The following is a 26,848-nucleotide window of genomic DNA, read 5'->3' on the forward strand; positions in this document are numbered from 1 at the left end:
TTTTCACAAGACATTGTTTTACAAAACAGTTTGTTTTATACAAACTCATTTTTACTTGGTTATTCATTTAACCTTACATCATTCTTTTTAACTATACATATCTATCATCGATTTTCAAACATTTTATAAAAGCAAACACTTAAACTGGATTCATGACAAGTTTTTGTTAAACATTTTCTAAAACCTAGGTCATGAATCCTATTTTTCATAAAACCTATGTACTCGCCGGCATTTTTATGCTGACGTACTTTCACATGTGTTTCAGGTACAATAATAGTTGATGATGTTTGATGATGATATTGATGCATGCTCACATAGGATTGGACGAGACCTTAGTGACATTAAAAGATGCAAGACTAGTTAATTTTGTTATGTTTCTTTATTGTTAAGACATTTTAACTCATTTAATTCAATAAAATGAAATTTGTTTAATCCATGGTTGTGAAACAATGATTCTGTTACAACACTCCCCGACGTTTCCGCCACGTTTTGTTGTTTTACGTGGTCGGGGTGTGACATTACAAGCCCAGGATGTCAACGAAAAAGAAATGTGTTTCGCCAATAGTGTTTTGCCGAAAATGTTTGATTCGTCGAAAATGCGTTTCGTCGGAAAAGTAACAGAGGGGTTGGTAAACTTTTTGGTTCAGTCGTCTTATCTACTGACACAACAGTTCCTGCTTTCGGCTCAAAGTATGTTTGTTTCACCAACCAAGTATGTTGTGCAATATTTTAATCAAGTAACATTTCCCAACAAACAAACAAGTTTCTCAAATAATTTTCAAGGATCAAAAAGTGTATTTTTATGAAGAACACTTGAATATTGTGAAGAACACTATGAACTATTTGAAGTTCCCGGTGAACCGAAACTTTCCGAAACACACGATTTTGCTAAAATGTTTAATAAAAACCCATAACTAACATGTGTACATGAGAAATAACAAGGTTTTTAACCAAACACAAAGCAAAACAACAAGATTTAACCAGATTTAAAGTGTTTTTCCAGAAAAATATAAACTTTATAAACCCGAAAAACAACCAAGAACACCTCGGTTTTAACAAGGAGAAGAGCCAAGGCTCTGATACCACTTGTAGGTCCGGCTAGGAGGATCTAGTCGCCTAATCCTTGTGTACAAACCAACCCGGTTGTGCGGAATTCAACTGGGAAAGCAAACCGAGATAGAACACGCAATACAAACAACACACATTATTCACCGATTAACACCTCTGTATTAATACGTATGAAAGGTCGGTTACAAAGCAATGTTTACAAATGTATTTTGCAAACTCTCCCAAACTCTCGTGTGTGTGTGTTCTACGCTCTTCCTTCTTGTCACCTGTTCTATGACTAGAGACTGTCTATTTATACCCACAGACACCACGAAACAGAACTAACTCGGCGAATCAAATCTCCATCGACGAAACAAGTGGAACATGCGACGAAAAGGAAACAGGTCGACGAAACACATGTGTTTCGTCGACACTCTATATGTTTCGCCGGCTTGGGCTTCGGCCTAGAACATAGAAGGCCCAAACTTGTGATTTCTCATCTTTGTTATAAGCCCATGTTTGATTCGCCTAGTTTGTTTAGCCCAAGGACCAAAGCAGAGTCCTTAATGTCTTGATCCAACATTGATCTTGAAGCATACAGCGGAGGAAAGTCGTTGCTAATCCGAATCACGTCACGTCGAGTCGCGTCCACAAATCGTGTATCAACAGTTTCAATCAGATAACTTCTGAAAAAAAGGATTTATGCAGAGCTTTTGCAGTAACATGCAGCTTTTGACAGAAATTCTATTGAACTTCACTGTTTCATGTTGCGAAGTACCTATAAACACTCAAAAAAATCAAGCCCACCTAAAGGCACTCTTATCCGGGTGAAACCACCTAAGACTGGTGGGTATGGAGAGCCTCATCCCCAAGGGGATGGGCTGCCACGTCACCGCCACATAGGAGGGGCTTGAAGGGGATGGACCTAGGGGGGTGGGGGATGAACCCCTTTATATATATATACATATGTATGTATGTATAGATGTGTGTGTGTGTGAGGAGAGAGGAATGAGGCCCGTGAAGATCGTCGAGTGGGAGCTGATGTTGACGGAGCTGGGGCGGCGACGGGGCTGGGGGTGGAATGTTTGGGGCGGCGGCGGGAGGACGGGCATGGGGATGGCCCCCATACCCTCCGGTCTAATTATGCAAAATTTTCTCAATATTTATGGACAGTGATGGTAGTAGCGTTTGACCATATGGATCATACAAATTTGATTGTTCACCTCATGACATTCTTGGAGTAGTGAATCATTAATCTGGAATAACTAGTATCGCATACATATTGTTAAAACTGTTGAAAAATCTACTACTTACAATGATCGAATTATTTTGTGTGCTACTATGAGATACTACGAAACTACCGAGCATGAAGGATGGTGATGGCTTCATCATTTCCAGAGCCAACATCACAGTTCCTACCACAATTTAGTTGTTTAAAGATGAATGCTGGTTGGTTAGGAGAAGGAAGAATTGTGTCATGATTACTCAACATAAAAGCTACTTCAGTCATAGTAGGTCGGTCAGCAGCAAATTCTTGAACACACAACATCCCGACATGGATGCATAAAAGAACTTCATCCACATTGACTGTGTCTCCTAATGATGAGTCAACTACCATCAATGGTTTTTCTTGTTTCCATAAGTCCCAAACCTGAAATCGATGTTATTTATATAATGTTTCTTGGGTAAGATAAATAATCAACAATATAAAGGAAATGAATATATGCATGTTTGTATGGCAAAATGAAGTTACTTACATGCCCGATCAAATGAACTGAGCTCTCCTTAGAGTAGCTGTTGTTTTTCTTCCCACTAATTATTTCCAGAACAAGAATTCCAAAGCTAAAAACATCAGATTTTACTGAGAAAAGGCCTTGCATTGCGTACTCAGGAGACATGTAGCCGCTACAATCATATAATGTTATCGTAAGATAGATGAAAAAAACTAGTAAAACTAGTTGTGCATTAGAGTGGAGGACTATACATACTATGTTCCGACAACTCTACGTGTTTTACCTTCTTCTTCATCCCCTCCAAATATTTTTGCCATTCCGAAATCCGCTATTTTAGGGTTTAAATTTGTATCTAGCAAAACATTGCTTGCTTTTAGATCCCTATGGATGATCCTCAACCTAGAATCATGATGAAGATATAATAGTCCACGAGCAATTCCTTGAATGATCTGGAACCGTTTCTTCCAGTCCAAAAGAAATGCCTTATCTTGATCTAGGTTTGACACCATTCCATTGAATATATTTCAGAATTGGTAGACCTTTAGAAAATTAATTAGTTGGATTTTAAGAACTTGATTGTAGGTTAGAGAACAAACCAAAGATGTAAGAATCCAAGCCTTTGTTTGGTAAGTATTCGTAAACTAACATCTTTTCTTTCTTATGAAAACAATATCCCAAAAGTCGGACCAGGTTCCTGTGTTGGAGTTTCGCGATTAACGTCACTTCGTTCTTGAATTCTTGCATCCCTTGACCTGAACTTTGCGATAATCTTTTGACAGCAATTTCTTGGCCATTTAGTAGCTTACCCTGAGTGACACATTATCTATTAAGTGACAACCATTATATTAAACCTCAGAGACCACCTAGAATGACAATACTATACCATTACCTTATAACTACAAGAAAAAAGACTTTTTCGCGACGAATCAAAATAGGCTTTTCGCGACTAAATTTCGTCGCTATACACGGCGTCGCAATAGGTTGACCTATAGAGACAAAATTTCGTTGCTATAGGCTTTTAATATTTTTTTAGAGCTTTCACCTGTAGAGACTAAATTTCGTCACAATAGGCTTTAATGGTTTTTTTAATATGTCACCTATAGCCACCAAATTTCGTCGCTATAGGTGAAAAGAAAATTCATATTTTTTTTATTTTTTAAATATTTTCCAGGTTTCCCAAATTAAAAAAAAAAACTGTAAAATCCAAAATAAACTAAAGATTATAAAGCAAACTATGTTCAATTCTAATATTAACTAGGATTTAAACCGCGGGCGAGCTTCACGGCGTGCAGGCAGTCAAAATAATTACTGTTCAAAACTCAATAACATTTATGTTCCATCTGTGCAAAACATGAACTCTAAGCCTTAAACCATACATAAAAGTATAAAACAATACAAAAGCAAAATCTACAGTTCTACACTACACAAAAACAGATCTATTGTCTTCAAAAATCCAGCTTCATCTAGCTTCCAAGTAGTATCAGGCTATCAGCAACCTCCATCTTCACATTCCTTTGCCAAGCAACTCTTCTATCATGCAAACATAAACACAAGACCAGAAGACAACCAACAACTATTAATCTAAGTAATCGGAAATGTGACCAGATAGATCTAACATTGGATAGTAAACCAGCAGGTAATGAAAGCGCATCTCAAAAACCCAGTTCAAGGCTGGTCCTTGTTTAACAATGATGTTCTTCTACCCTTGTGTTTGTTCGCTTTTGTAACAATGTCTAAATCCAGTTCAAGGCTGGTCCTTGCTTCTTCGTTTTGTGTTTTGTTCGCTTTTGTAACAATGTCTAAATCCGTCCTTGAAGTAAAGATTTGTAGCCGTTCAAAACAAAGACAATCATTAAATTAACTATTACATAATTTGTTTTTTAAAATTTTGTAATGGTAAAAGTATATGGCATACATATCATACATGGTTCTTTAGACGACCGCGAATCATTAAAGAACAAAGGGAATCACTCTACTCTCTCCTTATTTGAGTTCACTAAATAACCTCCCTCTATCTATACATGACTTACAGGATCAACTGCTTCTATATCTCCGGTTAAGGATGATCCGTAGACCTCACAAACGGGTCGGGCTGGGTCATGGGTCAAAACGGGTTCGGGTCAAAACGGGTCAATTATAAAAGGGTTGTTTTGGTTCAGGTTGGAACAGGTCTGGGTTGGGTTGGGTCAGAACGGGTTTCGGGTCGGGTTAGTTTTTTTTTGGTGGGAGGTATCAAGATTGGCATATAAGGCATAACCATATTCAACTGTTAAAGCATTAAAAAAATCGCTAAACTCAGAAGCTCAAAATGTTACCTCTAAGCATTCAACTGTATATATTCAGCTGTTTGGCAAGATCAATAGAGATCAATCCAGCACTGCAACCCATCCCATCAAACAAATTCGCATCACTGTCCACTTGTCCACTTGTCCACTTGATCATCATCATCCGACATTGTCGCACACTCGCACCCGTTCCTTCTCCAGGTGACACCCCTGTTTCAACAACCAAACTTCAACCATCATCATCATCAAACAACAACATGAACAAATATCAAACCGAAATCCAAACCAACAAAGCCACAAAACCTGTCAAGCTCTATAAACGGGCCTAATATTGACCTCATCCGAGCAATCAATTTTGAGTCTTCATTTTTTAGTCAACATCTTCTGTTTCAAATAAGTCGGGCATGATAAACTTATACAATGACCAAAGCTCCTGCAATCAAACAATAAATCAACAAACCAAGAAACAAAACTTTATTATTATATTAAGAAAAAACTCTAAAAATGAAGCATACATGCAGATCATTCTGCAAAAAAAGTCCCAGTAAGCATTAAACGCTGGTTAGCATTTCTTATTGGCCTGAAAAACCATACCCGGTGTAACCGATTCCGGGTAGGGTTCGGGTACAGGTACCTTATACTTGAATACCTTTTCAAATTTCTAATTATTCGACGAAACAACTAAGGTCTCATAGATGAGTACAAAGGTGAAATTATTTCATTAATAACCGATAGAAAATGAACACATGTACAAGTAAATGGAAAAAAATGCATTAAATGAGGAATTACTAACCTGTGTTGTTCAAAATGTAACATACAAGAACAACAATGAATAGGGGCGGCATTCTACTAACCTTTATCGGAAAGATATCGTTCCAAACATACTTAGACTTCTATTAGACGCTGCATCTGTCATTAACCGATAAGATACTAGTCATTCAACTCGAAGATTGCATAACCAGCAAAAAACGTGTGGCTGAAAATCATTTTAGAGCCTACAGTAGACAAATGAAATGGATGCCATCTTATATGACTCTCATGCAGTAAAGGTGTATGTATCTTAAATAAAAGCAAGAGAATATGTGACATATAATAAAGCTATAAACTTCTTCACTCGTTATATGCCAACATAAAAAAAGACTTGAGGCCTAGAACAACTATTGGTCGATCAAATCGGCTGTAATGTCAATGATAACTCACTAAGTTTAGCCTCATTGCACGACACCTAACCAAGCAAATAGAAATTTCACAAACTAGCATACCCCATTCTTAGATGTATGGGATCTTCATAATTATATACTTAAAGCATGTTTCATGCTTCTCGTTGTACTCAACTAACATGAAGGCTCTCATACAAAGTCCTTGGTTTAAAAAAGCGTGACGCGCTCCGAAGCGTTTTGGTTCCAAAAGCTTTAAGCGAAGCTTCAAGCGCAAAGCGAGAGCTTCACGTATACGAGGCGCTCAAAATTAAAGAAAAATTAAAAAAAAAATTACACATCAATATGACATATTCTACTTGTTAATCAATAATAAACACAAAAACATGATTAAAAAACACACTTAACACATAAAAAACATAGTTAAAACATAAACCAAAGTCGATTATTGGAGAAGGTATGAAGAATCGATGGAGAAGAGGGAGGGAGGGGCTGAAGATGTTTACTAACGTTCTTTTTTTAGGATAAAGAAGTAGCGGGCCTCAATTAAACCCTATTAGAGACTATTGGACCTAAATAAAAAACCCAAATCTGACCTGATTGGGCTGAAGCGTCGCTTCGGGGTTAAAGCGCGCTTCAAAACGCTTCACATGATTTGTCGCCTCAGAGCAAAAAAAGCGACATCCCTAGCGCTTCATTGCCTCACGCTTTAAGCTCGCTTTTTTAAACCAAGCAAATGTCAAATGTTGGGATTCATCGTCACCCGGTTAAAGTTTATGAACAATAAACTTGTAACTCTCCAAACCAAAATCTTAGCGTACGAGGTTAATAAACAGCTTACAGTTACAAGGGAAATACAAAAAAAAAGTGTGCGGGGTAGTTCCAGAGTTCCGGTGGGTTTGTTTCGTGGTTCCACGGTTCCTAAAAAATTAAATACAAATTCCTAAAAAACATACCTACATACTAAACTCCTTGAAAAATACCTAAAAATAAAACAATTTTGGGAAACACAATTTCCAAATCAAAACAATTCATTCGTATCTAGAATCGTATAGCAAGCTCATCTGTGTAATAAATCAACAGTATGCAAATTTATAAGGTGTTTCATTCGTTTATATTTGTAAAACCATGCACTATTTAAGCCGACTAAACTGCTACGACTGATACAGAATACATATAAACAACGAATAACTGATGCAGATTAGCTCATACAAAATGAAATTTGACGCCTAAAGAGAGAGATGTGCCTGATACGAAGAGACTGGAGGCCAAAGGGACCGTGGCCGCCACCGTTGTCGCGGTCTTACAATTGAACTCACTGGACTTGCTCGACGAACCCTAATAGCCCCAAAACGTGTTGGAATTTCGTGTAACTTTTGGAAAATAATTTTAATCAATTTGTCAAACAAACTGAACGCAGCGGAAAACATGTACACGAGGTTCGGTTCTAAACCGATTCCACCAGTGATCTTCTTACAATCAAAATAGGTTATAATAAAATTAAAGAATCGTGACATCCAAGAAAGACACCTTGGTTCAACGAACGATCTCGCTAGATGATCGTTGACCACGAAATCATATTTGTTCGTTTGAAACGATTTCAAACGAAACCTTTAAACTAAAGAAAATAAAGTTAAAACTTTACTTACCTTTTGCGTAATCAAAACTAGGATCAACTAAAACTTCAAAAATTGTTCCTGCTCTTTGCTTTTTCTTGCGACAGCAACAACAAACAAATGTTGTAACAATTTTGTTCCTTCTGTTTCTTTTGACTTTTTTTTGGAGTGGCCAAAAAAAAAACAACCGTCTTTTTTTTATGAATGATTTATATCTCTAATATAATAGAGAGTCATGTGTAGATTAATATACAACTCCTCAATCGTATCTATTGGGAATTCCGTATTAGGTAGTATGCTTATCTATTAGCATTATAATCTAATTCAAACACAATCTCTCTTTATTAGTTATCTCATAACTAATTATATTATATTATGTATTATATATATATACAATTAAACTTTATTATAATTAACAAATTAATTATAGTTTGTCTAATTAATCCGGCTCTCCGTAATTATTCTAAATAATTACCTGTTTCTTTCATTACGCTTATTATTTCGTGATCCAGTGATTAAGTGATTAACGATTAAAACACCGTTATATGTTCGTTGCCCAAAGTGTAACTCTTTGGGTCGTACCTTGATGGCAACTTCGAATTTTAATCTGACAATTGAACATTATATCCAACAATCTCCCACTTGGTCGATTGGCCGATTAAGTTTCAAAGTAGACAATAGTGGGTGCCTAGCTGCATCATATTGCCCCCGGTAAGGTATGACAAATTTATGTCAACTAATTCTTTGCACTAATCAATCCTTTGGTTATGCAAATACTATAGCCCTGGTTATCGACTCATTTATCCCTCTGTATTGAACACTTGTTGAACATGAGACATGGATCCAATTCATTCTCATATATTATTCAACCATTTCTAATTTCGTTCCTGATTTGAAGTGGTTTATCAAACTACTACTAGTTCGAGCGTGGCCACGCGTTAACACCAGTTCAAACCAACGAAAGGCGCCAGAGTGTTCTTCTTCTAAGTATAGAAGTACAGATCCCTTTGGCTACAAACAACTCCCACTAAACTTCAGATCATTCCCAAAACTATCCTTATTACTGCCAGTTACGTACAGCGTTAGATAGAATCAAAGAGCAACCATTCATTTAAGTTAGTTCTAGTATGTACCGCAGGTCTAAGGATACAGTGATCGTACCTATTCAAAACGTCTTATGACTAAGATCCATGAAGATCATTTTGAAACGAGTTACGCCCAATATGATTCAACTAATCATATCAGTGAATATGGTTCTCAACACTTTGAGTATCCATTATATGGATCAACCATCTAATTCACAATAGTCTTTTACCAGATTGGTTCTCACGAATCTGATAGACTACGGACATTTTAGAATACAATATTCATAGATACCTAACGTACTAATATTTGAACACAAATATAATAGTTTAAAAGACATTCAACCATTAAATTCAAATAAACATAAAAGATTGTTTACAGTTCAAAATGCACCAAATTACTAAATTACAAAATCAGACCCATTGTCTAGCATATCTAAGACCTATACTATCAGCATGCTTCTCGTGTTTCACTTGAGGTATAGGCTTAGTAAACGGGTCCGCTAGATTCTGATCAGTATCAATTTTCTCTACTACAATGTCTCCTCTTTCCAAAACTTCCCGTATGTAGTGGAATTTTCTGAGAATATGCTTCGTGCTGTGATGCGACCTTGGTTCCTTTGCCTGAGCAATTGCACCTGTATTGTCGCAAAATATCTCGATAGGCTTCTGTATGCTTGGTATAACTTCGAGATCAGCAATGAACTTTTTCATCCAAACAGCCTCCTTAGCAGCTTCTGAAGCCGCTATATATTCTGATTCAGTGGTCGACTGGGCCACCACGCTTTGCTTAGAACTCTTCCAAGTTATAGCACCACCATTTAAAGTAAAAACATAGCCTGTCTGAGATCGTGAATCGTCACGATCCGTTTGGAAGCTTGCGTCAGTGTAACATTTTACTTTCAGCTCTTCTTCCAAACCGCCAAATATCAGAAACATATCCTTAGTTCTTTTTAAGTACTTTAGGATATTTTTCACAGCAATCCAGTGACTTTTACCAGGATTCTGTTGATATCTGCTAGTCAAGCTCAGAGCAAACGATACGTCCGGTCTAGTACATAACATGGCATACATGATGGAACCGATAGCAGAGGCATATGGAACCTTTTTCATATCCTCTTTATCTTTGTCCAATTTGGGACACTGATGACTATTTAGTACGGTTCCACTTGCCATTGGCAAGAGACCCTTCTTGGAATCTTGCATTGAAAAACGTCGAATGACCTTATCAATATATGTACTTTGACTAAGTCCAAGTAGCCGCTTAGATCTATCTCTATAAATCTTTATTCCTAGAATATAAGCAGCTTCTCCAAGATCCTTCATTGAGAAACATTTACCAAGCCAGGATTTAACGTCCTGCAGCATCGGGATATTGTTTCCAATGAGAAGTATGTCATCTACATACAGGATTAGAAAAGTAATAGAACTCCCACTTGCCTTCTTGTAAACACATGGCTCATCTTCGTTTTTGATAAAACCAAATTGTTTGATTTTCTGATCAAAACGAAGATTCCAGCTTCGAGATGCTTGTTTCAATCCATAAATGGATTTATTCAACTTGCAAACTTTCTTTGGATTCTTAGGATCTACAAAACCTTCAGGCTGCTCCATATAGACATCTTCTGTAAGGTGTCCATTTAGGAACGCGGTTTTGACATCCATTTGCCATATCTCATAGTCATAATACGCGGCTATGGCAAGTAGAATCCTAATAGACTTAAGCATGGCTACTGGCGAGAAGGTTTCCTCATAATCAACTCCTTGAGTCTGAGTAAATCCTTTAGCAACCAACCGAGCCTTATAGGTTTGCACATTTCCATCCATGTCTGTTTTCAACTTGAAAACCCATTTACTTCCTACAGTCCGACATTCGGGAGGAAGTTCAACCAAATCCCAGACTTGGTTGTCATACATGGATTGCATCTCGACGCCCATGGCTTGGAGCCATTTTTCAGATTCGTTACCTGAAATCGCAGCTTTGTAGGTTGAGGGCTCTTCTTGATCTATTATCAAGACGTACCTATCAGGTGAATACCGATTAGGTTCATGACGATCCCTCGTACTTCTGCGGACGCCTAGTGTTACATCAGATTCCTGAATCCTCTCAGGTTCAGGTTCAACAATATTTTGTTGAGAGGCAGATTCGACTATTGGTTGATCAATTTGTGGTTCTCGAATTTCCTCAAGATCCACAAGATTATCTCCAATTCCTCGCGCCATAAGCTCATCCTCTAGGAATGTTCCTCGACGCTTAGTGAAAACTCTATTTTCAGCAGGATTATAGAAATAATAACCAACCGGATATGCATATCCAATGAAAACAACTTTTTCACCGCGAGGATCAAGTTTGTCCGAAGACTCACTGGTAACATAAGCGTTACATCCCCATACGCGAAGGTAAGAGACTTTAGGTGGTTTACCATGCCACATCTCATATGGTGTCTTTTCTACCTTTTTAGTAGGAGCAATATTCACAAGACGTGTAGCAGTTTCAAGAGCATAATTCCAAAAGGAGTGTGGTAAGTTTGTACGACACATCATTGATCGAACCATATCTAATAAGGTTCGATTTCTCCTCTCAGATACACCATTAAGTTGTGGTGTTCCAGGTGGAGTTAGTTGGGATATAATCCCACACTTCTTGAGATGTTCATCAAACTCTTGATTAATGTATTCACCACCTCGATCGGATCGAAGTGCCTTAATCGTTTTCCCTAGTTGATTCTGTACTTCATTTTGGAATTCTTTGAACTTTTCAAAGGTTTCATGTTTAAACTTCATAAGATAAACATATCCATATCTACTATAATCATCAGTAAATGTAACGAAGTATCTTTCCCCGTTCCTTGACATAGTCCTGAATGGACCACATACATCAGTATGTATGAGTTCTAACAGGTCTTTGGCCCTTTCACTAGTTCCGGTAAAAGGGGCCTTAGTCATCTTGCCACTTAGACAACATTCGCATAAATCATAAGTCTCCTGGCCCGTGGATTCTAGAATCCCTGCAGTCTGGAGCTTCCTCATGCGATTGATGTTAATATGGCCAAGACGACAATGCCAACAATATGTTTGATTAAAGCTAGTTTTAACACGTTTAGAGGAAAGAGAGCATACCATATTATTTGATCTATTGTTAGAAGTATCTATTTCATAGACACCATTGTGAGGCTTAGCCTCAAAATAGAACACACCATTTAAAAATGCAGAAATGTTACCATTAACAATATCAAAAGCATAATTAAAACCTTGTTCTCTTAAAGCAGAAACAGAAATAATATTCTTAGTCAAACTAGGAACATAAAAAACATTGTCTAAAGAAATAAACAATCCAGAAGGTAATTCAAGAATAAATTCTCCAACTGCCTTCACAGCAACTTTCTGCCCGTTCCCAACGTGCAGCTCTAAGTCACCCTGCTTCAGCTTCCTAATCCTTTTTAGTCCCTGCAAATCATTACAAATGTGAAAACCACATCCAGTGTCAAACACCCAAGATTTGCTCGAAAAGGAAAATAGATCAATAACATGTATACCTGAGGATTCTCCAATCTGCAGCTTCTTAAGCTTCAACTCAGCCAGGTACTTGGGACAATTCCTCTTCCAATGCCCGATCTCATCACAGTGAAAACACTTGGCATCTTTATGAGGCTTTGCCTTCGAAGTGGCAACCTTTTTGCCTTTGCCCTTGTCTTGCTTACTCGCCTTGCCTTTTCCCTTGGATTGCTTCTTCTTGGTAATTCTTCCTTCCCTGATCGCCAGCACTGGATTGCCCTTAGTTGGGATGTTTGTCTCAGCAGTTTTTAGCATCTGATGCAACTCTGGGATCGTTCTTTCCCACCCATTCATGTTATAGTTCATTACGAACTGATGATATGAATTGGGTAGCGAGTTAAGGATCACATCCGTAGCTAACTCATTACTAAGGGGTGCGTTCAGATGCTCCAGTTGATCAACGAAAGACTTCATTTTTAGTACGTGAGCACTGACCGAAGTACCTTCCTGCATGCGACATGTAATGAGAGATCTCATCACCTCAAAACGCTCATGACGAGCTTGCTGCTGAAACATGTTTTTCAGCTGCTCACTCATCTCATATGCGCCTAAGTTTTCCAGATTCTTCTGAAGTTCTGGAATCATCATAGCAAGCATAAGACATGTCACATCTTGGGAATCATCAACATGTTTTTCCCATGTCCTGCGGGCTGGACCCGTATTAGCAGCAGGTGCTTCGGGAATTGGTCCTTCAAGGACATAAGCCTTTTTCTCCGTCCTGAGAACAATTTTCAGGTTGCGGTACCAATCCATGAAGTTAGAATTATCAAGTTTAGCATTTTCAAGGATGGACTTAAGCGAGAATTTGATGTTATCAGAATTGTTTGTAGACATCTGTAGAATTTAGAAGAAAATTTTATTAGTAATTTTCATGCATTAACCTAATTCAATTTTGACCCAAGATATACAAAATTTTAGGAATTAGGATGAGATCCCATCTCCCCATAACTCAGTGAATGGACTTAGCACTCTTCACTGGCATAGATTGAAGGGTAGGTGACGATCACCAATTGTGTCAACTACACAATTCTCGGTTTGGGGTCGCATGACGAGTGTTGTCAAGCATTGGTACGTTAACCCCAACTACACCCACTTTCACAACCGTAGAAGACGAATGCAGGGTAAACACTAACATTCGCTCTCGTGTCGCAAAAGTGATATTTGTCCTCAAATCAGAACTGTAGCCCGGCCCATGTAAGCATGGAAATCGCGAAACTACCCCTAACCAAAACCGTAGGCCTGGATGCAGGGTAAACACTAGCACCAGGGGTTCGGATAGATCAGTTCGGGTGTTCTTAATTTAGGGTGGCGTAGAATATCGATTTTAATTTGGGTTATATTTTAAAATTACCAGTTCGGGTCGTTTTAAAATACTTGTACGGCCTATGGCATGAACATAGGCTATACAATTCCTTTGTAAAAATCAATTTTACGTTTTAATTTGTGACGACTTGAAACACCTTTCAATCACTCGACCGATTAATTTTAAATACCCTATTTAATCTAAGTTGGTCGTGTCGCAAATTTATTTTAATTAATAACGTTTATTAATTACGGTTTCCAAATTAACTTTTAATTTTTGAAAAACCAATTTTGATATTTGTATTTTAAAATAAACTGTTTATTTTAATTACCTATCCAATACTTAATAAACCTTTTATTAAAATTGTCGTTTTAGTGATCGTGTATTAGTTATTAATTTTATGGCGTAATAAACATCTCATGGCAAAACGCAAAATAAATAAATAAATATGCAATTCCGGGTTCATAATATGTTCGGTTCGTTCGAGCCCAAGAACGTGAACCGAGCCCATTAAGTGTAGCACAAACCCTTTTGTGCTCCCACTTAATCTTGGATCCAATCCTAAAAAAAACTTCTTTTTTTTGTTTGTTTAAATTTCCGATAAGGAAAAATTTAATGAGTTCTGATTTTTTTAATAAAAAAATATATCGCTTTGATATTAAAATCATTATTTCAATATTTCCAACTTTTTAATTTATTTAACCGCGTAGCTAAAAAACTAATTTAGTACGCGTGTCATAAAAAAAATTCTAAACCCAGATTTGCATAGTACGATCATTAAGCTAAACGAAATAGGTTAAGGCCAAATATTTTGTCAAGAGTACTTTGACAAGTGTTCATGTTTGGCCTTAATAAAACTTCTTACCTATAACTAGTATACGTGACAGGATCCTATCCAAATCTACTCGATTTTAAGCATGCAATCCTATAACTATTTTATAGATCTACAAACGCATGTATAAAATAACCTACTTTGATTTGTAAGGTGGCTCTGATACCACTGTTGGAATTTCGTGTAACTTTTGGAAAATAATTTTAATCAATTTGTCAAACAAACTGAACGCAGCGGAAAACATGTACACGAGGTTCGGTTCTAAACCGATTCCACCAGTGATCTTCTTACAATCAAAATAGGTTATATTAAAATTAAAGAATCGTGACATCCAAGAAAGACACCTTGGTTCAACGAACGATCTCGCTAGATGATCGTTGACCACGAAATCATATTTGTTCGTTTGAAACGATTTCAAACGAAACCTTTAAACTAAAGAAAATAAAGTTAAAACTTTACTTACCTTTTGCGTAATCAAAACTAGGATCAACTAAAACTTCAAAAGTTGTTCCTGCTCTTTGCTTTTTCTTGCGACAGCAACAACAAACAAATGTTGTAACAATTTTGTTCCTTCTGTTTCTTTTGACTTTTTTTTGGAGTGGCCAAAAAAAAAAAACAACCGTCTTTTTTTTATGAATGATTTATATCTCTAATATAATAGAGAGTCATGTGTAGATTAATATACAACTCCTCAATCGTATCTATTGGGAATTCCGTATTAGGTAGTATGCTTATCTATTAGCATTATAATCTAATTCAAACACAATCTCTCTTTATTAGTTATCTCATAACTAATTATATTATATTATGTATTATATATATATATATATATACAATTAAACTTTATTATAATTAACAAATTAATTATAGTTTGTCTAATTAATCCGGCTCTTCGTAATTATTCTAAATAATTACCTGTTTCTTTCATTACGCTTATTATTTCGTGATCCAGTGATTAACGATTAAAACACCGTTATATGTTCGTTGCCCAAAGTGTAACTCTTTGGGTCGTACCTTGACGGCAACTTCGAATTTTAATCTGACAATTGAACATTATATCCAACAAAACGAACAACAAATCATGGTTGCATTCTGTTTCTTGTCGGAAATCTGTAAATAGAGAGAACAATGGGGGTGTTTGGGATTCCTTCTCAAAATGACTTATTGACTTATATAGAGCTAAAAGTCCTTTTGAGAAGGAGAAGCATAACCAAACATTATTGAGAAGTCAGGAAGATGAGAAAAGCTTAGCTAAACACAAGCAAGAAAATGACTTTTCAAGGGTTTTTTTGTCTTCATGAAGGAGAAAAGGAGAACTCACAAATTGTGACTTCTTGAGAAGGAGAAGTCCTTCTGAGAAGGAGAAGTCAAAAAGCTTAGCCAAACACCCCCAATTACACCCTAAACGAACGTAAATGACGAAAAAGAGGGATGGGGCTTACAAGCGACGAGTGAAGGCTGTGGTCTCTTGCCGTAAATCGCCATATAAGAGGAAGGGAATTACGAGTGGGTTTAGGGCTGAAGTTGCAAACCAGATATCGACCAGTACCTTTTGGTGTATTATTATTTCATAAATTAAAAATTAATACCCGGACCTATAGGAACTATATTTAGTCGCAATAGGTTAGCAAAAATAGTTTGAATAAACTTCCGTTTTGCTCCCTGTGGTTTGGTCACTTTAACGGTTTTGCCTCAAACCTTTCAAAATAGCCATTTTACTCCCTGGTCTATAAAGTTTATCTCTATTTCACTCCCCTTTCCTAACGTCATCCAATTCAACTGTTAAATCATGGTCACATGCCCCTCACATGAGGGGCATTTTAGTCTTTTCCCACTTAAACTTATTAATTTCCCTATTTAATCTTCACACACTTTCTCTCTCTTTCCATCATTCCCCACAACCTTCATCATCCCCAATTTTCAAACCCTTATTTTCCTCAGCAAGTTAACAAATTTAGAATTCTATATCAAGAATAAATCTGATTCTCTTTTTCTTAAAAATGTTTTCCTCCAAAAATCAAATTGTAACTTTTTCTTTTAAACCGTCTGATAACCAAAAGTTGCCTTATCTCGATTTCCTTTAGGTATTATTTTATTTCCTTTTCCTTAAAACATATATTTTCTTTTGAATATAGAGCATTAAAACAGAAATTGTAATTTTTAAAGGATAAGATCTAAGTGACCTTTTATTCTTCCGGTTTGACCTTTTGTTTTGATAGAATTGGTTCTGACTTCCGATATGATGCCAACAGCCGACACGGTTTCTTCAAATATTTTCCAGTTTTTTATTCCAACAAAAGTTTGATTTCGATGTATTCTGATTAAAACGTAATACTGCATTTATTTTCGTTTTTAGTTTCCCGCCACAGGATGTTTCGTCGCTCTGTTCTTCGCTTTTTTAATCGAAAAAGTTGATTTTGATATTTTTCTTAAAAAAAGATGAACAATGATGATGTTTCCTTAGCAATTAATAAGTTAAGAAATTCACTGTTATACTTTAACAACAGTGACAAAGTGGTAAATGCTAGGGTTAGGATTTGAGAATTGGGGACGAATCTGGAACTGCATAACTAATCACGGATCAACTGGATAACTAATCACGGATCTGAATTGATTGCTGGTTATCAAGGCTGGACGGATCCAGCAGATTATTCGTAGGGAATAGAAGGTTATCACCGATCTGGATTTAGAAGTCCAAGATGTCACATACGAGGTTGGAGACCCACAAGCACAATGGAAGTCTGCCATAGAAGTTAGGGTTTTGAATGTGATGGGGAAGAAAATGAAATGGAGAAGCAGATAGATAATGGGTTGTTAGGGTTTTAAATGTGATTCATTAATCAGGGTTGGGAAAAGACATAATTGCCCCTCAGGTGTTTTGCATGTGACATGCTTTAACTGCTTAAATGGATGACGTTAAGTGGCGGGGAGCAAAATCATGAAGGCCTTCAAAGATCAGGGAGTAAAATGGCTATTTTGAAAGGTTTGAGGCAAAATCGTTAAAGTGACCAAACCAAAGGGAGCAAAACAGAAGTTTACTCAAATAGTTTTTTTTTCTTTTTTCTCACTTTTCTGCCCCATTTAGGTTAATAAAAATGAAAAAGAAAAAGATTTTCTTTATCAAAACGAAAATTAGTCGCTACACATATTTCCCCAAAGCGGGATATTTTCCCTCCATCCCGCCAAACCTATAGCGACGAAATTTAGTCCCTATAGGGTTCAGAAAATGAAAATTTGTGAAAAACTTGTTGCCACCAATTTTCGTTGCTACATGTTGTCTATCGCGACGACATAATTTCGTCGCTAAAGGGTTTGTCGCTAAAAGCCAGATTTCTTGTAGTGTAAATGGTTCCAAAGCCACCTTCTCCAAGCTTGTTTGAACAAGAAAAACTATCGGTTGCTTTAGTTATTGTGCTTAAATTAAACACTTGTAAATCAACATTTCCGCCAATATCCTTCTCTGTCAAAGAACTTCTTAAGGATTTCAAGCTACTTTCGAAATTGAACCCAACTTTGGCTTCATTTCGTTTGGCTATATCAAATAATTAAAGTTATCATGAAAACTATCATGATTCTCGACGAGCCTAGCTTGTCAATAACCAAAACCAAAAAAAGAAAAGAAAAAAAAAATCAAACAATTATGGACTTTTGTGTTAGTATAGTTTCATCCCAATTTGTTCAAATTCTAGAAGAACTTGATTCATGTTACCAGGGTTTTAGACCGCATGTTTTAATTCAACCCGATTTTTTATTGATCAAACTAAACCAGTGTTCTTTATTTTACAATGTTAACTAAACAAAATAAAAATAATAAACCCTTGCAGGAAATCAGTTAAATGAACAAAATTAATAAGGTAATATAGTTTACAGAATAAATGAACAAAACAATTTGTAGGAATTATGATTTTTTTTTTTTAGTATTAACATTACTTAATCACAAATTTTACATTATATAAAAGATTTATAGGAACGTCACTAGCGAAAGTTTTACATATGTTAGTATTCACATCAAGGCCTCTATAATATGCTCTAGGACTGTTGGTGCACTTGTGTCTGTACTTTGTCTGTATTCGGTCACGATGTAAACGATGTCCTTGTTATTGTTGTAAGTTGACCAAGTTAACCATCCTCCGGTTTGACTTGGACAACAGTTTGTAAAATGTTGTAAGATGTTCTGTGTCGACGAATAGCTAATCGAAGGATATTGTAGATCCTTCGTTGACATCGAAAGATAGGCTACGAATGATACTGTTAGACTTCGAAGGATATGCAATCCTTCGAAGTATTTGTGGATCATTCGACAGCTTTGTCATCGATAGATGATCCTTCGATCATCTATCGGATCCTTCGGACCAGACATCAGATGCTGGGTATAAATACCCATGCAGTGTGTTCAAGACAGATAGATTCACACAGACACTTTCGAGAGAGTTTGAGAGCATTCTGTCCAGAAACACACACACACACTAGAGAGTTTACAAAACTGATTTGTGAACATTGAGCTTGTAACCGAAACCTTCATACGTATTAATACAGTGGTGTTAATCGGTGAATCTTGTGTGTTTGTGTTTATACTTGTCTCATCCCGGTTTGCTTGCTAGCTTGGATTCCGCACTCGCTAGTGGGTTAGTATAACAAGGTTTAGGTTCGTCATCCTCCGCGAGAAAGGGACCTACAAGTGGTATCAGAGCAAAGGCTCTTTACCTTGTTTAAAACCGGGTTTTATTCAAGTTCTTGGTGTGTTTGGACATTTGGTTTTGCACCCGTTTTTGGACTTTTTATTGCACTTTTAAACTGAAAAACGAGTTTTAAACCTTCGGGAGTGTTCTAGGTTGGGTTGGGTAACTTGAAAACTTGTTTTTAAGTGACTTGGTAATTTCCGGCCATATCTCCGGTAAGTATTCCGGTGACTGGTTCTGGATAAGGGGTGTCTATTTTGGGTAACATTTTCAAAGTTGGTGGGAAAGTACAACCTGCACATCCCTTTTGCCGAAAGTTGACTTACCAACCCATCACCTTTTCACCAACCTTTCACATCAGTGTCAGTGTGTCAGTGGATCTCGAAAGATATCTTTCGACATCGAAAGACCATCTTTCGATCAAGGAAGGCTCGATAGATAATTGTCTTTCGACGCATCCTTCGAAGTCCGAAACATATCTTTCGATCAGGGAATCTATTCGAAAGACAGTTATTCGAAAGATAAGGATAAATACTCGAAAGATAGGGATCTTTCAAATAGTGAATCCTTCGAGATTGTGAATCTTTCGAAATCATTGTTCGAAATTCAACAGTGATCTTTCGAGCACTGTTGATCCTTCGAACAAGATTTGATCTTTCGATTGTGGTCTTTCTATTATTAACAAGTTTCTGTGATTTCAGATCTTTCAAACAGGATCCTTCGACTGTGTGATCTTTCGGAATATTAACTTAGCATTTATTTTGCTTATCAATCATGAATCCGAGTTGGTGGGGAACTCCGGCTCCAGACAGTGGAAAATATACAAGTTCGGGTTCCACTCCCTCATGGTTGGGTACACCGACTCCAGACAGTGGAAAATACACGTGTACAAGTTTATCTCCATCATGGGCCGAATCTCCCACACCACCTTGAATTACTGCATAAATGTGGGCATCAGTTACAAATCAGAAGCAAAGTGAACCGAAAATGACAATTACAACAGATTGGTTTGGCAATCCAATACAAGTTCCTGTAAAGCCAGCTCCAACCACAGACTTGTATGGAAATCCATTACCCCCAGTTGGTTTACAACACCGTTGTTCTACTGTAAAACCATCATCTCTTGATCCAAAGAACAGTTGTCAGACAAAATCGGCGTTGTATGCTGAAATTGTCAAAGATGCAAGTAATGGTGAATCCTCGGGAAATGATAACAGTTCTGAACGTGATAGAAGTTCAGATGAAGATGTTTCAACTTCAGTTGAGGGTGATACAACTTCAAGTTCGAGCGAGGATGGATCTAAATGTGAATCATCAAGGGAGGTTATTAATTCTGATGCAGAAAGGTCAACACCTGAGAGTGATTCCAGTCAGGTATGTGTCGATAAACCCACTGCTGTAGATTGTGATAATTGTGCTAGATTAAGAGTTAAGTGTGCTGATCTAGAAGCAAACATGTCTGAGTTGCAAGGCAAACATGATGCTTTACAAGCTAGTCTGTTTGACTTGCAAGACAAACATGTTTCATTGAATGCCAAGTGGTGTGAATTGCAAAGCAAACACGAAGCTTTGCAAGAGAAATATGATGTGACGTTTATCCACAACCAGAAGTTAACCGTGGATCTTTCTAAGTGCACTGAAGCCAACATGTTTTATGAAAACCATGAAAAGGAGTTTAAATCGGTAATTGAGAACTTGAAGAAAGATAAAACCGAACTAACTAAAATGGTTTCCAGAAAACAAACTGACATTAATTTGTATATATCTCGCCTTGAGATAATGCAAAAGGAGATGGCTTGTGTCAAAACTGAAAGTGATGCGATCCAACTTAAGCTAGACAGTTATTTGAGCTCTAGCTATGTGTTGGATCACATCATTGACGTTCAGAAAGAAAAACGGGATGTCACATGCATAGGTTACAAAAAATGTCCACCACCTGTGAGACACAATTATGATGCATTGCCTGATGAGGAGGATAGAGTGTTCTTTGAACCATCAGTTCCTCTAGATGTAAAGGAGTTTGCAACAGGACTCGGATATAAGAAAGATGTGTCATCCAATTCAGATGTATCAGCAGATACATGTGTGTCTTCTGCTGAACTGAATCAGGATCCTCCTGTCATTACTGAGGATGCTGATTCTTCTGATGATGAATCTGATGATGCTGTTCCAGCAAAGTCTGATGCGGAAGTCAAAGATGGGGACATACCTCTCGAGAATTACATTCTATGTGATCCTCCTGCAAAACCCGCTAAGACTGTTGCAATCGAGTCCTCGTCTGCACAAGAGTCGGAGGGTGTGAACTTGCTGTACACTCTTGTTGGTGATGATAAAATCTACTCTGACAAAGATTTTCCGATTAAGAATGTTAATCAATCATTAATCAATGAAGTCTTTCAAAATTCGACAAGTAAGTTTTTGGGAAAGACAGGATCACGTGTTACAGTTACACAGTGTCCTCCTATTCCAAAGGCTGAAATTCGAAAACAATATGGCAATCAGAAATTACCAACATAGAAGAGGCAGCCAAATCACACCAAACCTAAAGGAAAAGCACCGACTCAGGGTCAGAAGAAACAGACCCAAAAGAAAAACAAGAATGTGAACTTTGTGAAATCTAAGGGAACGGACAAAATCGAAACTTTTGAGAACAAATCTAACTTAGATTTTGTTAAACAAGCAACAGTGTTGAAAAGAAATGATCCAAACTGTTCAAAACCTAGTACCTCGAGATCACAAAGTTCATCATCGTCGGCAAGACGATCACATGATGCTTCGGGGATTGTTGAACGAAGATATTGTTTTGAGTGTGGAACAATTGGACATATCATTCGAAATTGTCCATATCTTCATAAGTTGAAAGCAAAGGTTGATGATCCCCGTGAACAAAATCATGCCGCCCAAGAGAATAGAAAAGGCAAACAGGGCGAAAACAAGAAAAAGGATCGGAAGATAAACTTCGTGAAATCAAGAGGGACTGATAAAATTGATACTTTCAAAAACAAATCCAACAAGGATTCTGTTAAACAAAGTAAAATTTTGAAAAGAAACAGTCAAAACAACTATACACAACATACAAACGGTTGTGATGTAGGACCAAGTACCTCAAGATCACGAAGTTCATCATCCAGCTATTGCAGTTATGATACTCCGAGGTTTGTTGAGCGGAGATCATGCTTTGCATGCTGTGAGTATGGACACATCATTAAGAATTGTCCATATTTCACCAAAACAGGACCCTCGTCTTGTTAAACAACGAGAAAAGAAACAGAAAAAGAAACAAAGAAAAGAAGTTGAAAAGGTTTTAAAACCGGAGGTCATCCAAACAAAATCTGTTAAATCAGATGTTAAACATGAAAAACAGAAACAAATTTGGATACCAAAACCGGTAATTGTTTCAGGGGAGCTACATCAATTCCGAATCATCGGGAAATGGATGTTACAATTCTCGATGATGACGGGCGACCCAAGTCTGTGAAGGCTTGGGTCCCCCTCTCCAACTAATCTCTGAATGAGTGTGCAGGATGTTCCAGGAGGAACTATTGATAGTCTTAGGATTGTTGATAGTGGAGCGTCCATGCACAAGATTGGCGACATAAGGCTCCGAAACATTGTTATATCTAGGAGAATGATGTTGTCATTAATGGAGAGGAAGGAAAAGGAAAAGAAGACAAAAAATGTCTGATGAATGAATGTGGCTGAATGAAGTTGCAAAATTCGACCAAATGAAGGACGTGACAAAATTTGGTTGTTATGGTTTTTGATCGGGTCCTCAGGAAAGAATACAATGAAATGTGTGCAGAAGCTTTGGCATGGATTGAACATCCGCACATCATTTCTGAAAGAGAAAGTCAAAGACCTTCGCTGGTGCAATATGGAAGGCCAGCCGGAACCAAAGGTTTTTGATCATGTTGCTGTGAAACGATTCTTCAGTAGCTACAAAATCGACTTTGAAATCCACACCGGGTGGATATCCAGTTGGGAGAGCGCTCAGATTCCTTGCATTGCACGAAACAGTTGCAGGATACGGTTTTGAATTTCTAATCTCTCCTATGCTTGTCGATATTTAAGCTGCTTTATGAATTATTATCATCTCATACAGCACTCTTTGGCCTGACACGTTGATCTCAAATATCACCTCACACGTGATTGTTTCTCTATAAAACTTGTCAATGTTGTCATGGTCCGCACCGCTTACCGACGTGCCAACTCATTTTTCCAAAATTCGATAAATCATTTCTGATTAAAAATTAATTTTGGTAAACGGCATTGAGGTAAAACACGAGTCAAAACCAACATCGGAAAATCATTTTTGTAAATACCTTTGTGTTTTAAATTTATCTTAGTTTCTTGATTTTAGGGGGAGCAAATCCAAAAATCTGAAAATCCAAAAACATCGAAAAATTTCAAAAACACAAAAACAATAGAAAAACAAAAATGAGTTTCCTGGCGAGCAAAAGAGAAAATGATAGTACATCAGTGGTCTATCCAAACCTCTTTAAACCTTAAATGAAAAACGATAAGCAGCTCTATATAAGATGTATCGGTAGGCTCACAATCATTTTAAAGTGTGCAGGGTGATATAAATCTTAAACTGACTGAAGACCAGGTGGGAACCATTCATTGGCATATGGTCTTAGTACCGAAATTTCGTTTGATAGATTGCCGAGGTTCTGAGATATTCGGTCTTTATGCTGCTTATCATCTGGGTATCATGGTTGTATCTTTTACCGAAAAATAACGGGGACGCAAGTCTAGATCTTCCATGATACTATACATACGTGTACATATTGCATACTGCATTCGACCTCAATAAGTGATAAACAATCACATGTCCAAATCAAATAAGTGATAAAATATCACATTTATCCGGGTGTCAAGTTCGTCTCTCTGCTGTACGGAAGTACTGACCTGTTCACGGACTTGCACCTGTGCCCTCATGCATATGAAAATCAAGTTCCTCATAAATAAGTGATTCTATCACATAGGGCTTGTTTTTCAAATCAAAATAAGTGAGAATCTCACATCATATACGGTCAAACAGATGATAATCGGTATACTCACCGGTAAGATGAACTCTCGTGCATACCTTGATACGGGAATGTGTCGTGATGTGGATGAACACCGGTCGGTAAGTATAAATCATTCCTTAACGTATCCCCTCGCCATGATTACATCTGATAAGTTGAGTTTAAGTGGATAACAATACCGATAATTGTTATAGGATGTTTATCTTAATGTTAACTAATTGAACAACAAGAGCGTTTTGGCATGACCGTACACTGATATGATTCTCTTACCCTCGAAACTCGCAAAAAGAATGTCTGTATATATTTATTTACTGCTTTCAGTCTTTACTTTTGAAAAATTCAAAAATACCAAAAAGATTTTATTTCTACTTTATTTTCGATCGTACGACTTTGGAGCTCGAGTCTTCGTTGCCTGAAACCTGACTGAAAACCGAACTGACTAAATCTTCATACACGGTCGAAATTTGCAAGTTTTGAAAGTTAAACTAAAATTGACAAATTTATTAAACTTTCAAACTGTCGGACGGTGTTTGATTGTGACATGGTCATACGTGTGTCATTTGTTTATGTTAACTATATTCCAAGCAGTTGTTCTCATTACGCGTTTAGATTTCTTGTATGTGCAGATTCTAAAGGCTAGGAGAACATGGTCGATGACAAGCTTTGGAATAAAGACACGACGTGAAGGCACTCAAAGGATGAAGATGATCGAGTTGCCGCTGACCATCATCAACACCACAAGGATCTCACTTCATAAAGATCAAGTTTTTCACGAGCATAACTCAAGGGGGAGCTTATGTTAAGGGGGAGTTTGTCAACACACTTCCTACATGATACGGGTAGTTTGTTGATACACTCTATGCTTTCAATACGTGAAGACTTTGAAGATCCTCCGACATTGAAGACTTGAAAGGACATCTGAGTTTTGAGAACTCGAAGACCAAAGACCATCGAAGTTCGAGACGAGTCTACAACTATAGAAGATAAAGACAAAGCTACAGCCAAGGGGGAGTTTGTTGGTGCACTTGTGTCTGTACTTTGTCTGTATTCGGTCACGATGTAAACAATGTCCTTGTTATTGTTGTAAGTTGACCAAGTCAACCATCCTCCGGTTTGACTTGGACAACAGTTTGTAAAATGTTGTAAGATGTTCTGTGTCGAAGGATAGCTAATCGAAGGATATTGTAGATCCTTCGTTGACATCGAAAGATAGGCTACGAATGATACTGTTAGACTTCGAAGGATATGCAATCCTTCGAAGTATTTGTGGATCATTCGACAGCTTTGTCATCGATAGATGATCCTTCGATCATCTATCGGATCCTTCGGACCAGACATCAGATGCTGGGTATAAATACCCATGCAGTGTGTTCAAGACAGATAGATTCACACAGACACTTTCGAGAGAGTTTGAGAGCATTCTATCAAAACACACACACACACACACTAGAGAGTTTGCAAAACACATTTGTGAACATTGAGCTTGTAACCGAAACCTTTCATTCGCATTAATACAGTGGTGTTAATCGGTGAATCTTGTGTGTTGTGCTTTATACTTGTCTCATCCCGGTTTGCTTGCTAGCTTGGATTCCGCACTTGCTAGTGGGTTTGTATAACAAGGTTTAGGTTCGTCATCCTCCGGAAAGGGACCTACAAGGACCACTATAATATTCTATATAATTTAATTAAAAAACTATATTTTTCTCAAAAAAGAAAAATTATCTTTTAAAAATTTGCCCACATTTTGAATCTTCATCAAACTCAGAAACAATTATTTTACTGTCATTTCTTAGTTTTATAAACTCACAACATTTAGTTTAGAGCTGATACGTGCACAATTACCCCACGTAACCATGCACCACTACTTGTTTGTTTTCCATTGTTTCCAACTATTTATTTTGTGCACGTAGCAATTAGATTAAGTCATGCACTAGTTAGTTGTTTTTATACCCATTTATTAGAGTTAGTGGGTTAGTGGTACTTTTTACTTTGCAGTTATTTTCTTTCATTGTGTAGCCTATAAAAGGCCATTTATGTTTTGAATAAAAGAAAAAACTGATGCAAAATTAGAGTCTTGTTCTTTATCTATTTCTTGGAGTTTAACCCACTCTACGGGTATATCTATCGGGAGATTAGCCATCTCGAATCGGCTTCTATCATTGGTGCTTTTATTGAGATCATCATGCCTCCTCGTACAAGCTTCGAAGAAGGCGTCACGACCTTAGTTGATATGGTCGACCGACTAGTGATCCAACAAGAAGCTATTGCCGCCCAACAAGCCTCGCATACCATGTCAATGTTTGACACCATGTGGAGTTTTCTCGCGGTACAACAACTCTTGCATTTTTGCGCCCGACTCGGCCTAGAACCTCCACCTCCGCTGCCCGCTCGACCACCACCCACGACAACCCTTTCCAACACCAACCCGAAAAACTCACATCCACCACACGCTGCCACTGCCACCATACCGCCTGTTCCGTTACCCGCGTCAACACTAAGGCAAACCGTTTCCACAGCAACATATCCCAT

General features: G+C 37.4%; 2 protein-coding genes and 1 long non-coding RNA gene across 3 annotated transcripts; all 3 read right to left on the minus strand.

Annotated features, from left to right (window-relative positions):
• Positions 1-2,404: 2,404 nt before the first annotated feature.
• LOC110919452 (G-type lectin S-receptor-like serine/threonine-protein kinase RKS1) lies at positions 2,405-26,848 on the minus strand. The gene is made up of 6 exons (XM_035980160.1): positions 26,506-26,848; positions 17,951-18,142; positions 3,377-3,589; positions 3,036-3,273; positions 2,805-2,952; positions 2,405-2,698 (listed from the first exon to the last, which is right to left on the minus strand). The coding sequence occupies exons 1-6, from the start codon at positions 26,846-26,848 to the stop codon at positions 2,405-2,407; spliced, it is 1,428 nt and encodes a 475-aa protein (XP_035836053.1).
• On the minus strand, positions 4,548-5,201 carry LOC118484136. Its single transcript, XR_004872839.1, has 2 exons — positions 5,096-5,201; positions 4,548-4,590 (listed from the first exon to the last, which is right to left on the minus strand). It is a non-coding gene; the product is annotated as an uncharacterized LOC118484136 (long non-coding RNA).
• LOC110916297 lies at positions 12,307-12,854 on the minus strand. The gene is made up of 2 exons (XM_022161041.2): positions 12,457-12,854; positions 12,307-12,367 (listed from the first exon to the last, which is right to left on the minus strand). The coding sequence occupies exons 1-2, from the start codon at positions 12,779-12,781 to the stop codon at positions 12,351-12,353; spliced, it is 342 nt and encodes a 113-aa protein (XP_022016733.1). The 5' UTR covers positions 12,782-12,854; the 3' UTR covers positions 12,307-12,350.

Source organism: Helianthus annuus, chromosome 11 (assembly GCF_002127325.2).
Source record: "Helianthus annuus cultivar XRQ/B chromosome 11, HanXRQr2.0-SUNRISE, whole genome shotgun sequence".
Taxonomy (NCBI): domain Eukaryota; kingdom Viridiplantae; phylum Streptophyta; class Magnoliopsida; order Asterales; family Asteraceae; genus Helianthus; species Helianthus annuus.

What these genes read in the sequence shown, in the direction of transcription:
- LOC110916297 (XM_022161041.2), bottom strand. Translation starts at nt 12,781, where the DNA reads ATGAACTATAACATGAATGGGTGGGAAAGAACGATCCCAGAGTTGCAT.
- LOC110919452 (XM_035980160.1), bottom strand. Translation starts at nt 26,848, where the DNA reads ATGGGATATGTTGCTGTGGAAACGGTTTGCCTTAGTGTTGACGCGGGT. An exon ending in CGTAGAGTTGTCGGAACATA is followed by an intron (nt 2,953 to 3,035) that starts GTATGTATAGTC and finishes ATATGATTGTAG; the next exon opens with CGGCTACATGTCTCCTGAGT. An exon ending in CAGTTCATTTGATCGGGCAT is followed by an intron (nt 2,699 to 2,804) that starts GTAAGTAACTTC and finishes CATCGATTTCAG; the next exon opens with GTTTGGGACTTATGGAAACA.